Here is a 12,993-nt window from a genome sequence, read left to right on the forward strand (position 1 = left end):
TAGTCATACCTTAGAGGGACAAGTGCTTTTTCATGTCCTTCAACCTGATAGTATATTTTTTCTCATTACACCTCGAGTATTTGGGTGCACGTGCTTTGTTCAGGACAGAACTCCTAATCGCACCAAATTGGATGACAAAGCTATTCGGTGTATTTTCTTAGGTTATTCTTCTATGTCAAAAGGGTATCGGTGTTATGATCCAGTTTCTCACCGGATTATACACTCTCTTGATGTTACTTTCTTTGAAAATGTCCCATACTTTTGTGCCGCATCTACTTTGCAGGACCCGTCTCCTATAGTGTTGCCTTCTCAAGTTTTTCTTTTATCTTCGCCGACGCTTAAGGTCTGCACCCGTCGCCCTTCCCCTTCTCCACTTATGCCGACCTTCTCCTTAGATTCAGGTATATTTTTTTCTTATCTCTACATCTATACCTGTTCTTACCCCTTTGATTTCTGACTCTCACTTGCCTATTGCTGTTCATAAAGGTAAACGGGGGTGTGTGACTGATCATCCTAGTGCCTAGTTTGTTTCCTATCAGGGCCTTTCTTCCTCTTATCAGGCTTACCTTGCGGCCACTGATTCTATTCGGATTTCACGGTCTGTATCAGAGGCTTTGCGAAACCCTCAGTGGCTTAGAGTTATAATTACCGAGATGGATGCTTTGTAGAAAAATATTTAGGAACCTGTTACCCTTCCATCTGGGGAGTGTACAATTGGGTGTAAGTGGGTCTTCATTGTAAAATATTTCTTCGACGGGACTGTTGATCGGTACAAGGCACGTTTCGTTGCTAAGAGATTTACACAAACTTCTGAAAAAGATTTTGGTGCCATGTTTGCTCCGATTACCAAACTTTCCACTGTTTGCCTTCTTATATCTTTAGCAGTATGTAACTCTTAGTACTACATCAACTTGATGTGAAGAATGTTTTTTTGAATGGTGATTTGACTGAGATTATATATATGGACCCTTCTCCTGGGTTTCGTCTCTCGGAGGAGTATTCTGGGAAGGTATGTCGCCTCCTTAAATCTCTGTATGGCCTGAAGTAGTCCCCAATAGCTCGATTTCAACGGTTTTCTGAAGTTATTTTATTTATCGAGTTTACTAGATGTCACTCAGATCATATTTGCTTTATTCGTCGAGGAGTGGATGGTCGTTGCACTATTGTTTTGGTTTATGTGGATGATATTATTGTGACTGGAGATGATGCATAGTGGATTGACAGGGTTAAGGCGTTATTGGGTCGTGTTTTTGAGGTTAAGGATTTTGGTCCAATCAAGTACTTCTTAGGGATAGAAGTGGCCCAGTCTCGGTGTGGTATTTCGCTATCTCAGCGTAAATACACATTCGATCTTTTTCAGGACTCGGAGATGCTAGGTTGTCGTCCTGCTTCCTCCCTTATGGATTAGAATCATCGTTTTCATGCTGACTCTGGTGATTTTTTATCAGATCCTTCTTATCACAGACTTGTAGGTCGTCTGGACTTGTCCTTTGCGGTCAGTCAGTTCATGCATACTCCGTGTACTTCTCACCTTGATGTTGTTTATCGTATTCTTCGCTACTTGAAGTCGTGTTCTGGTCTTGGACTTTTCTACTCTTCAACTGCTCAGCCACATTTGTCGTGTTTTACAGATGCTGATTATGCTGGTTTTCTTACAGATAGGAGATCTACCTTTGGTTTCTGTACTTTTTATGGTGATAACCTGATATTGTGGAAAAGTACGAAACAAAATGTGGTTTTTCGTTCTTCTGTTGAAGTTGAATATCGTGCTATGGCCCTTGGCACATGTGAGCTGATTTGGCTTCGGTCTTTACTAACAGAGTTGGGTTTTCCTATTTTCGGTTCTTCTACTTTGTTCTGTGACAACAAGTCTACTATCATGCTTGCTTCTGACTCAGTTCTTCACGAAATAACGATGCATATTGAGATTGATATTCACTTTCTTAGGGAGAAAGTTTGATCTGGTGATCTTCAGATCAGCTTGCGGATATGCTTACGAAGTCTGTTGGTCCTTCTATCACTAATTCTCACCCTGTCAAACTGGGTTTAGTTGATATATTTACCCCAGCTTGAGGAAGAGTATTAGAAATAATTTAGTGTAATTGTTGTAATTGTTTTTTTTTTTATATTTATTTTATTATTTTATTTCTTATAAGGGCTTTTTAGTCTTTTTAACTCTTTTATTATTATAAATTCTGTCAAGCTCTCAGATTGAGACTTGAGAATTACCTTCTACAATTCTTCTGGTAAGAGCTAAAGTGATGGATTTTTACAAAAAATTGTACAAGGAAAGACATACGTGTCGTCCTTGAATGGATCTGTTGGAGTTTGGTGCTTTATCTTTAGGTTAGAATGTGAGGCTATAGAGGTCAATTACGTTAGAACAAGTACATAAAGTGGTGTTAGAGATGAGTGGGGATAAAACGCCTAGCCCGGATGGTTTTACAATGGCTTTTTTTAAAAGTTGTTGGGGTACAATTAGTGAGGATTTGATGAAAGTTGTGGATTTTCAAGATATAAATTTTTTAGATTATGGTTTAACTAATACCTTCATGACGCTAATTCCAAAGCATCTGGGAGTAGTAGATGTGGCAGACTTTAAGACCATTAGCTTGGTGTGCTCAACGTACAAAATAATATCCAAGTTATTGGCAACAAGGTTGAAGGTCTTCCGGGAACAATTGGTCTTGAACAAGGGGCTTTTATCAAGGGTAGGCAAATCTTTGATGGTGTCCTCATGGTGAATGAATGCATAGATTCAAGAATAAAGGAGGGGAAGCCAGGTTTGGTGTGCAAATTAGATCTTCGAAAAGCGTATGACCATGTTAATTGGGACTTTTTGAGGTATATGTTGGGTATTGGGGACAAGTGGATTGCATGGATAATGAAATGTGTGTCCTTTCCCTCTTTTTCGATCTTTATTAATGGTAGCTCGACGACGCATTTTAACAGTTTTAGAGGTTTGAGACAAGGGGATCTACTTTCACCTTTTCTTTTTGTGATAGTAGCGGAAGCATTCAGGAGGCTAATAACGAGAGTAATGAATAGTGGTGAGTTGTCTGGGTTTCAAGTGAATAGTGGGGTGAGTATGTGTCATTATTACAGTTTGCGGATGATATTTTGTTTTTCCTCAAGGCGTCTTTTGATCAAGTAAGGTTCTTAAGAGGTATTCTTTGTTGATTCTAGACAATTTCCGGTTTGAGGATAAATTTAGGAAAAACCAAGTTATTTGGAGGACAAGTGCCGAAGATTCATTGTTGTGCTCCAATGTTCGGTTGTGACCAAGGGAGCTTTCCATCTGTGTATCTAGGCTTGCCTTTGGGGGCTGGATCAAGTTGTAAAGAAATTTAAGATCCTATAGTGGAAAATATGGGAAAGAGGCTAAGATCGTGGAAAGCAAGGTATCTATCAAAAGGGGGAAAAGTCACACTGATTAAAAGCACTCTCACGAGCATACCAATTTATCAATTATCATTATTCTCTATTCCAAAGAGTGCGGAATTAAGGTTCGAAAAGTTGATTAGAGATTTATAGGAATGACAAGGATGGTAACACAAAATTTCATTTGGTAAGTTAGAAGGTAATTTGTTCTCCAAAGAGAAAGGATGGGTTAGGGATTAAAAGTTTTAAGATGTGAAATGTGGCACTTATGGGGAAATGGTTATGGAGGTTTGAAGAAAAAGGCCAAGGTTGTGGAGAAAGGTTATTAAGGAAAAATATGGGGAAAAGTTGCATAGTTAGGAAAGTAAAGAAAGTGGTCTCCTTATGGGTGTAGTATGTGGAGGGGTATTATGAATGTGAATGTAAAGTTTAAGGAGTTGGTGGCTTTCAAATGTGGAAGTGGGATTAGGATTCGGTTATGGAAGGATAGATGGTGTGGTAGTTCTCCATTATCCACTCAATTTCCGAGGCTTTATGCTTTATCCTTGAAAAAGTAAAAGTCGATTGCTAACTTTATGGAAATTTTGAACCTTGGGACTTCTTGGGATTTTGGCTTCAGAAGAGGTTTTAAGGATTGAGAGATTTAGGAACTGCCAAAGTTGACTTTTATGCTTGATCAGACTATCGTGGAGTAGTCGGATCTTGATAAGAGGGTACTTGCATTAAGGATAAAATTTTCTTGGTAAGATCATCCAGTGATTCTTTGACAACACATGGCTTATCTTCTTTTCCAATGGGTCCCATCTGGGGTCATAAAATCTCACCAAAGGTGTCTTTCTTTATTTGGCAGGCAGCATCTGGTAAAATTCTAACCTTTGATAATCTAATGATTAGGGGCTTTGGTGGTCCAATTATTTTTTTTTTTCATGTGTAAAGGGAGAGGGGAATCGATGTCTCACATTTTGATTCATTGCGCGTTTGTTCTTAAGATCTAAGTCCATTGTTTAGGTCCCTTTAATTCTTCTTGGGTATTTCCATCTTTGGTCTTGTCTCTTTTTCAAGAGTGGAACCAAAACATTTTCTTGGGTAGAAAAATGTACCTTTTGTCCATTACCCCTTTTGCTGTTATTGGAAATAATGTAGTTTCTTTAGTTGCTTATTTTAATTCTATATAAGGGCATTTATGTCCATTCACACTTTAGGTTATATAGATATCTATCTATCAAGTTCTCATTATAAGACTTGAGAATCACTTTCTAAAATTCTTCTTGGTATCAAAGATATAGAGGACGTCCCATCATCTTCTTGGGTTCTTCTCTTCGATTCTTCTTGGGACCTTGAATCCATTCTCTTCTCCTCCATTCCCAACATCTCTGGATCTTGAGACCTAATAACCTAATTGGAGCTTCGTTAAAAGGTTTCCCCTTCAGGGGCTTCTTTTATTTATTTTTATTCATATTCCTTTATCGCATGTTGTGATAGGATTCTTTTCTTAGTTTTTTTTTCCCACATGCTGCAGTTCTGTATTGTGCTCCTTTCTGCCCTTTGATAGTTTGTACCCTTACTGTCCTACAGAATCTTTTGGGACTTACAATAGCCATAGTGTGTTGTATAGATTGCTATTGTTTCTGACTTACGAGACAGGCGAGTGATATTTTGGACCTGTGGCAACAACAGATTTTTGTGTGTCTTACGACAGCAGCAACAACAGATTGGTATTCTGGACTTGCGGCAACAGGAGATTGCTATGTGTGTGTGTCCTACGATAGCAACAACAACAACAGGTTGATCTTCTAGACTTGCGACAACAACAAAAGTGTTGTGTGTGTGTGTTTTATGACAATAGCAACAATAACATGTTGGTCTTTTGGACCTGCGGCAACAATAGAAGGGCTGTGTGTGTGTCCTATGACAGTAATAATAACAATAGATTGGTCCTCTAGACATGCGGCAACAACAGAAGTACTGTGTGTGTGTGTGTCCTACAACAACAGTAGCAACAAAATTTTTTTTTTGGACCTGCGGCAACAGTAGAGTGCTGTATTTGTGAATTACGACAGTAGTAGCTTGCTGTACAGGTGCATACGACAATTGAGGGCTACATAAGCCCTGCGATAGTAGGCATCCTATTTGGGTGACCTGCGACACCAACATACTGCTGTGCTGGTAATTGCAACATTTATAGAAGTGGTGTGAAGCCCTGCGATAGCAGCTCTACTCTTTTTCTGACCCACGACAACATACTACAACAACAAAGAAGCCTTTCTTTGTGTGTCTGGGACAACTATGACCTCCCTTCAAACCAAAGTTCAACCACTTTATTCGTAGAAAACATTGACATCGCATCAAGAAACCAAAGACTCCAACATCAGTCTTGGAGCAAACCTCTCAGCACAACGCATTACTCCTACCTTATTGATGGTCGGAACTTTCAGTCTTGGTCTCGGTCAGTTAGTTTTTATTTGGAGAGTAGAGGAAAATCTAGATGGCTTTTGGGCACCATTAATAAGCCATCCCTTACTGATCCCAAAATTGAACAATGAGAGATTGACAGCTGCATTATTCGTGGATGAATTTTTAACTCCATGGAGCAGCGCATTTACACCATAGCCATGTATCATGAGACAATCTCTTCATTGTGGTCAGCCCTCACTCAGACATATGCGTATGCTTGGAATGATTTGAGGATCTACAAACTTTATTGAGACATCTCCCAAGTTACTCAAGGGACTCAAAGTGTAGCTGATTACTCTGCATTCCTTTAGTCTCGTTGGGAAGAGCTCTCTCATTATGAGTCTATGTCTGAGTTGTCTGCAGAGGCAACTAGGTATGTGGTTATGCGGATTGCTAGACATCAGACATACCAATTTCTCATGGGTTTACGTCTAGAGTTTGAGGCACTTCAGACATAGATCTTTAACACCACACTTTACCCTCTTTATTTGAGATATTTGCGACTATTGATAGTGATGAGCGTTGTCGTTGTGTTGTTCCCTCTTAGACTCAGGCCCTTGGTATTATCTCTGCTCCAACTACATATCAAATGGCTCTAGTAGTCAATTCAGGATTTTCTAACTTTCGTACTCAGGGATCTGAGAGTCGAGGTCGTGGAGGCCGTGACTGTGGTAAAAGGAGTGGTCTTACTTGTAGCCATTGTGAGAAGATTGGCCATGAAAAGGCCTGCTACTTTCAACTCTATCCTCAGTTATTGCTATCTTCTTCGGGATAGTTTGCTCTCCGTGCTATAGCTGTGAAGTCATCATCAGTTCCTCCTTTTGAAACTCCTGTTTCCCTTGCCACTATTGATTTGCAATTACTCCAGACTCAGATTGCCGCTATTATATGGGATTAGATACATGCTTTACTCACTCATTTTTGACTGTGGCATCAGTTACCACACCCCCAGGTACATCTTCTGCATTTCATGTTACTCAATCTGGTTCTATTCCTCTGACTTGGATAATTGATTCTGGTGCCTCTAATCATACGATCGGTTAGTCTAGTCATTTTACTTTTATTTTTCTTGCTACCCATAAGGAGGTTCGCCTTGCTGGTAGGTACATTACTCCTATCCACAACAAGGGTACCATCCCCTTATCTTCTATTTTTTCTCTGGACTTTGTGCTTTATGTTCTTGATCTATCTCTTTATCTTTTGTCTATTATTAGTACTACCAAATCTCCAAATTGCTCCATAACTTTTTTTTCCTACTCACTATATTTTTTAAGACCTGACTTCGAGGAGGATTTTTGGCAAAAGTTTTGAAAGAGATGGGTTGTACCTGTTTGGATACGAACCTACTATTGTTCCTGCTTCTGTACTTCAACTCTTTAGGAGCCATATTTTTTTATTTTTAGACTTTAGATTTAGGACATGCTCGCTTAGGACATGCCAATTTTCAACACTTATGTTCTTTATTTCCTGCTTTAAAAACTTCCTGTAGGGAACACAAATTTCAGTGCTCAATGTGTGAGCTTTCTAAACACACACATACTTATATATTTGACATGCATCGATTTAATAAATTATTTGATTTAGTTCATTTTGATGTGTGGGGACCTTCCACTATTACTACTTTTAATAGTCATAGATATTATGTTACAATTATTAATAACTGTTCTCGTTGTACTTGGGTTTACTTGATGCATTCTCATTTTGAGGTGCTCCTCATTTTTGTTAATTTTCTTAAAATCATTCAGACCTCATACATCACTGTTAAATCTCTTAGGTCTGATAACAGAGGGGAATACATTTCTGATGGGATTTGATCCACCTTCATAAGCATGGTACACTTCATCATTTGACTTGTCCCTATACTCCTTAATAGAATGGGGTGGCAGAACGCAAGAATCGTTACCTCATGAACATTGTCTATCGTCTTCTTTGAGGCATGCATGTTCCCAAGTTATATTGGAATATGGCAGTCGTCACTACGGTCTTTCTCTTTAACCGCGTTCCGAGTTGCACCTTAAGGGGACAAGTGCCTCTTCATGTTTTTCGACTTGATAGCACTTTCTTATTACACCTATAGTCTTTGGATGTACTTGTTTTGTTCAGGATATGACTCTTTATCACACAAAATTCGATGACAAAACTATTTGTTGTGTTTTCTTGGGTTACTCATCTATGTCAAAGGGGTAATGTTGTGTTTTCTGTATGGTTTGAAGTAGTCTTTACAAGCTTGGTTTCAACATTTTTCTGAGGTCATTTTATGTATGGAGTTTTCTAAATGCCATTAAGATCATACTTGCTTTATTCGTCGAGGTGTGGATGATCGTTGCACTATTGTATTGGTCTATGTTAATGATATTATAGTAACTGGAGATGATACATAGTGGATTGACAGGGTTAAGATGCTGTTGGGTCGTGCGTTTGAGGTTAAGAACTTGAGCTCCCTCAAGTACTTCTTGGGGATAGAAGTGACCCGTTTTTACCGTGGTATTTTGCTATCTTAGCGCAAATACACATTGGATCTCCTTCAGGACACTGGTATACTTAGTTGTCGTCTTGCCTCCTCTTTTATAGATTATAATCGTTTTCATGTCGAAGTGGTGATCTATTATCTAATCCTTTTTCTTATTAAAGACTTGTAGGCTACCTAATTTCTTTGACTAACACAAGACCGGATTTAACCTTTGTGGTTAGTGTGGTCAGTCAATTCATGCATGCCTCTACGTACCTCTTATCTTGATGTTGGTTATCGTATTCTTCACTACTTGAAGTCTCGTCTTGGTCTTGGACTTTTTTACTCTTTCACTGCTCAACTACATTTGTCCTATTTCACTGATACTGATTACGTTAGTTCTCTTACAGATAGGAGATCTACCTCTGGTTTTTGTATTGTCCTTGGTAGTAACATGATCTAATGGAAAAGTAAGAAACTGAGTGTGGTTTCCCGCTCTTTTGTTGAAGGTGAGTATCTTGTTATGACCCTTGGTACTTGCAAGCTTATTTGGCGTAGATCGTTGTTGATGGAGCTAGGTTTTCTGATCTCTGACCCTTTCACTTTTTTTTATGATAACAAGTTTGCCATCATGCTTGCTTCTGACTTAGTCCTTCATGAGAGAACCAAGCATATAAAGGTCGATGTTCACTTTCTCAGGGAGAAAGTTCTATTTGGTGCTCTACAGACAGTCTTTGTATCTTCTTTAGAACAATTTGCTGATATGCTTACGAAATCTGTTAGTCCTTCTGACACTAGCTCTCATCATGTCAAACTGAGCTTAGTTGATATATTTGCCCTAGCTTGAGAGGGAGTATTGGAAATAATGTAGTTTCTTTAGTTGCTTATTTTAATTCTACGTAAAGGCATTTATGTCCATTCACACTTTAGGTTATATATATATATATGGGTCCCATTCAGCACTAAACATTTTGGCCAACATTAGAGATCATCCTCACCAAAATCAGCCCATTCCAAAACTTCTAACCCATGTTTTGAAAAATGTTTGGTGCTGAACATTTCCCATATATATATATATATATATATATATATATATATATTATATATATATAGATATATATGTGGGAAATGTTCAGCACCAAACATTTATATTTAGGGAATGGTTCGGCAGCCCTAAAGTTTGCCAAGTTTTGTGCCAAACATTTTTTGTAAATCACTTTTGATGGGGTTAGAAGTTTTGGAATAGGCTGATTTTTTGTGAGGATGATCTCTACGGTGAAGAGATCATCCTCACAAAAAATCAGCTCATTTTGAAACTTCTAACCCTAGTTTACAAGTTGAAGAATTGTGGACCGTCCAATTTTTGTAAATCACTTTTGATGGGGTTAGAAGTTTTGAAATAGGCTGATTTTTGGTGAGGATGATCTCCTCATCATAGAGATCATCCTCACAAAAAATCAGCTCATTCCAAAGCTTCTAACCCATATTTTGAAAAATGTTTGGCACCAAACTTGGCAAACTTTAGGGCTGCTGAACCGTCCCCTTATATGTATATGGGAAATGTTCAGCACCAAACATTTTTCAAAACATGGGTTAGAAGTTTTGGAATGGGCTGATTTTTGGTGAGGATGATCTCTACGGTGAGGAGATCATCATCACCAAAAATCAACTCATTCCTAAACTTCTAACCCCCATCAAAAATGGTTTACAAAAAATGGACGGTCCACGATTTTTCAACTTGTAAACATGGGGTTAGAAGTTTTGGAATGGGCTGATTTTTAGTGAGGATGATCTCCTCACCGTAGAGATCATCCTCACCAAAAATCAGCCCATTCCAAAACTTCTAACCCATGTAGGACAAAAATGGTTGGCTAAAAGGTTGGCCAAAATGTTTGGTGCTGAACAGGACCCTATATATATATATATATATGGGAAATGTTCAGCAACAAACATTTTGACAAACATTTTGGCAAAACATTTTTCAAAATATGGGTTAGAGGTTTTGGAATGGGCTGATTTTTGGTGAGGATGATCTCTACGGTGAGGAGATCATCATCACCAAAAATCAGCCCATTCCAAAACCTCTTACCCATCAAAAATGGCTTACAAAAAATGGATGGTCCACGATTTCCCAACTTGTAAACATGGGGCTAGAAGTTTTGGAATGGGCTGATTTTTGATGAGGATGATCTCCTCACCATAGAGATCATCCTCACCAAAAATCAGCCCATTCCAAAACCTCTAACCTATGTTTTGAAAAATGTTTTGCCAAAATGTTTGCCAAAATGTTTGTTGCTGAAAGGGACCCTATATATATATATATATATATATATATATAGGGGGACGGTTCAACAGCCCTAAAGTTTGCCAAACATTTTTCAAAACATGGGTTAGAAGTTTTGGAATGAGCTGATTTTTTGTGAGGATGATCTCTATGATGAGGAGATCATCCTCACCAAAAATCAGCCTATTCCAAAACTTCTAACCCCATCGAAAGTGATTTACAAAAATTGGACGGTCCACGATTCTTCAACTTGTAAATTAGGGTTAGAAGTTTCAAAATGAGCTGATTTTTGGGGAGGATGATCTCTTCACCGTAGAAATCATCCTCACAAAAAATCAGCCTATTCCAAAACTTCTAACCCCATCAAAAGTGATTTACAAAAAATGTTTGGCAAACTTTAGGGCTGCCGAACCGCTCCCATATATATATATCAAGCTCTCATTATGAGACTTGAGAATCACTTTCTAAAATTTTTCTGCTATATGCTGGGTAACATGGAGATAAAGAAATGGAAGAGTTTTCAATGGGCTTTCTTTGGATCTTCAAGACATAATTCTGGAAGTGTTAAGTTTATTGTTCTTTTGGAGCAAATTGGACAATGATTTCATAGGGGTGTTATTTGAAGATTTAGTTTCAGTAGGAGGCTTTATGCTCGTATTAGCACTGTACTTGTTTTGTTAGTTTGTTCTTTTTTCTTGTATTGTGATTGGTTATCTAAACCAGTCAGTTTATTTTGATAAATTATTTTGGTTATAAAAAAAAAAAATAATTTCAGTTCGTGTCATAATGAGATAAAATTCCTTATATTTTATGCCTATCTTATCACAATGCCAATTTTTTGGAATTGTTTATAAAGATTCTATTGTAGTTTGCCATTAAAAACTTGCGACAAAGATGCAATTTAATCTTTCCCATGATGAGATGTTTTCTTTTCTTTGTCGAAGCTGATTTAATTGAGCATATTCCCAAATAACCTGAAAATTAAGCAGTACCAACTTCACCCTATTGTCATCTAGTATTTCTCTCAAGTCAAATGTATTTTACCTTCCCTAACCATTATAGATAAATCTTCCGAATTCATTCGACTTTGAAATTCTTTCATCTCCACCTTGATTCCGTAATGATTATCATGATCTTGATCTTAGGTTGATGATTTTCAAACCCAAATCTAGTCAGACCCTCTTTGTCAACAATGCTAAACGATCCAGCATCGACGTGATAAATGTTGTTAACATGTAAACTTGTTTGATCTTGATTGCTTACAGCAAGCAGATTTAGCACGTTGGTTCACTTATCTAATTCATTACTTTTTTTATTTCAAGCAGTCAATATTTTTAGAAAGTTTCTATTGCCACGCCAACTTTTGCTAACACCACCTTTAGAAGTGCTAATTCTTTGGTGATTAAATATGAATTGGTGTGACAATAGCAAAAGAGTTGGTGTGGCAATATAATCTCTCTATTTTTATCATGGCTTTGAAACCAATTTTGATATTCAAAATTTCTTTTTCAGTGGCGGCCAATAGTTCTTCCTGATAACTACATCGAACATGCTTCGCCAAAGGAACAACTTGCTCTTGCAGGCCTAACTGGACATCACATTGCTGCAACGGCATTGAGTCTTCTTGGTCGAACCCGTGATGCCCTCTCGTTGATGTGCTAGAAAGCTGTGTTGCTTTCACATTGTTGTTGAACCGGAACGATAAATCTCGAAGAACTTTTTTTGTTATTGGATTCTTCTTGCCCCTATTAATCACCAGATCAGGTGGATCCAAATAATCAGTATGATCCTCGGATCCCTCCATCCTGGCTCTTCCAATCTGTAAATGCTATTTTATTTCTAAAGTACATGATTGCCTCAATGTTTTAATCAATTTGTAACTTCTACGATGGAAGATTTTCTTAAGAAATTGATCCTATGTAACAATTCTGATGCATGTGAAACTTGTTTTCCGTTCACATTTCAACTGTTTGTGTATTCATTTTGTCCAACATGATTCGGCTGAAAAAAAAAAAACTTTTTTAATTAATATTTTTGTAAATTGCTTTTTGCGGACTCCTACCATTTTATCGTCTCAAGTTGTGGTGGAAGTATTGAAATGGGAATATCTACGTTTATAGGACTGGTGGAAAGGTACAAAATATGCAATTCTTACCCATTCTCGGTTAAATTTGTAATTTTACCTTAACCTGTTATTGACTCGAGGATCAAAGGAGAATGAGAATTGGGGTGGCACCTTAACACGATTTGCCAACATGACTCGAAAATTTCACAAAATTGCAGGTTTGGGTTATAATGGTGTCAACCGTCTAACACGATTGTTAAATGGGTCGGGTTTGGGTTAGGGGCATCAACCTACTTAACTCGTTTAGTTATTCTCGTGTTGTTTTAAATTATGAAACATAATCGGTATCTCAAATATCAA

General features: G+C 37.8%; 1 protein-coding gene across 7 annotated transcripts in view; it reads left to right on the forward strand.

Annotated features, from left to right (window-relative positions):
- DXPS3 (1-deoxy-D-xylulose 5-phosphate synthase 3) overlaps nt 1-12,528 on the forward strand; it is a 71,794-nt gene extending 59,266 nt beyond the window's left edge. For 6 of the 7 annotated variants that reach the window (XM_086419251.1, XM_086419252.1, XM_086419254.1 and 3 more), the window contains one exon: nt 12,081-12,528. In XM_086419251.1, the coding sequence (XP_086275377.1) occupies nt 12,081-12,230 (150 nt within the window). In that variant the 3' untranslated portion in view covers nt 12,231-12,528. The remainder of the gene's footprint in view (nt 1-12,080) is intronic. The other variant, XR_015170841.1, reaches the window with a different exon arrangement.
- Nucleotides 12,529-12,993: the final 465 nt, after the last annotated feature.

This window comes from Akebia trifoliata, chromosome 12, assembly GCF_017979445.1.
Source record: "Akebia trifoliata isolate Shusen 1 chromosome 12, ASM1797944v1, whole genome shotgun sequence".
Classification (NCBI taxonomy): Eukaryota; Viridiplantae; Streptophyta; class Magnoliopsida; order Ranunculales; family Lardizabalaceae; genus Akebia; species Akebia trifoliata.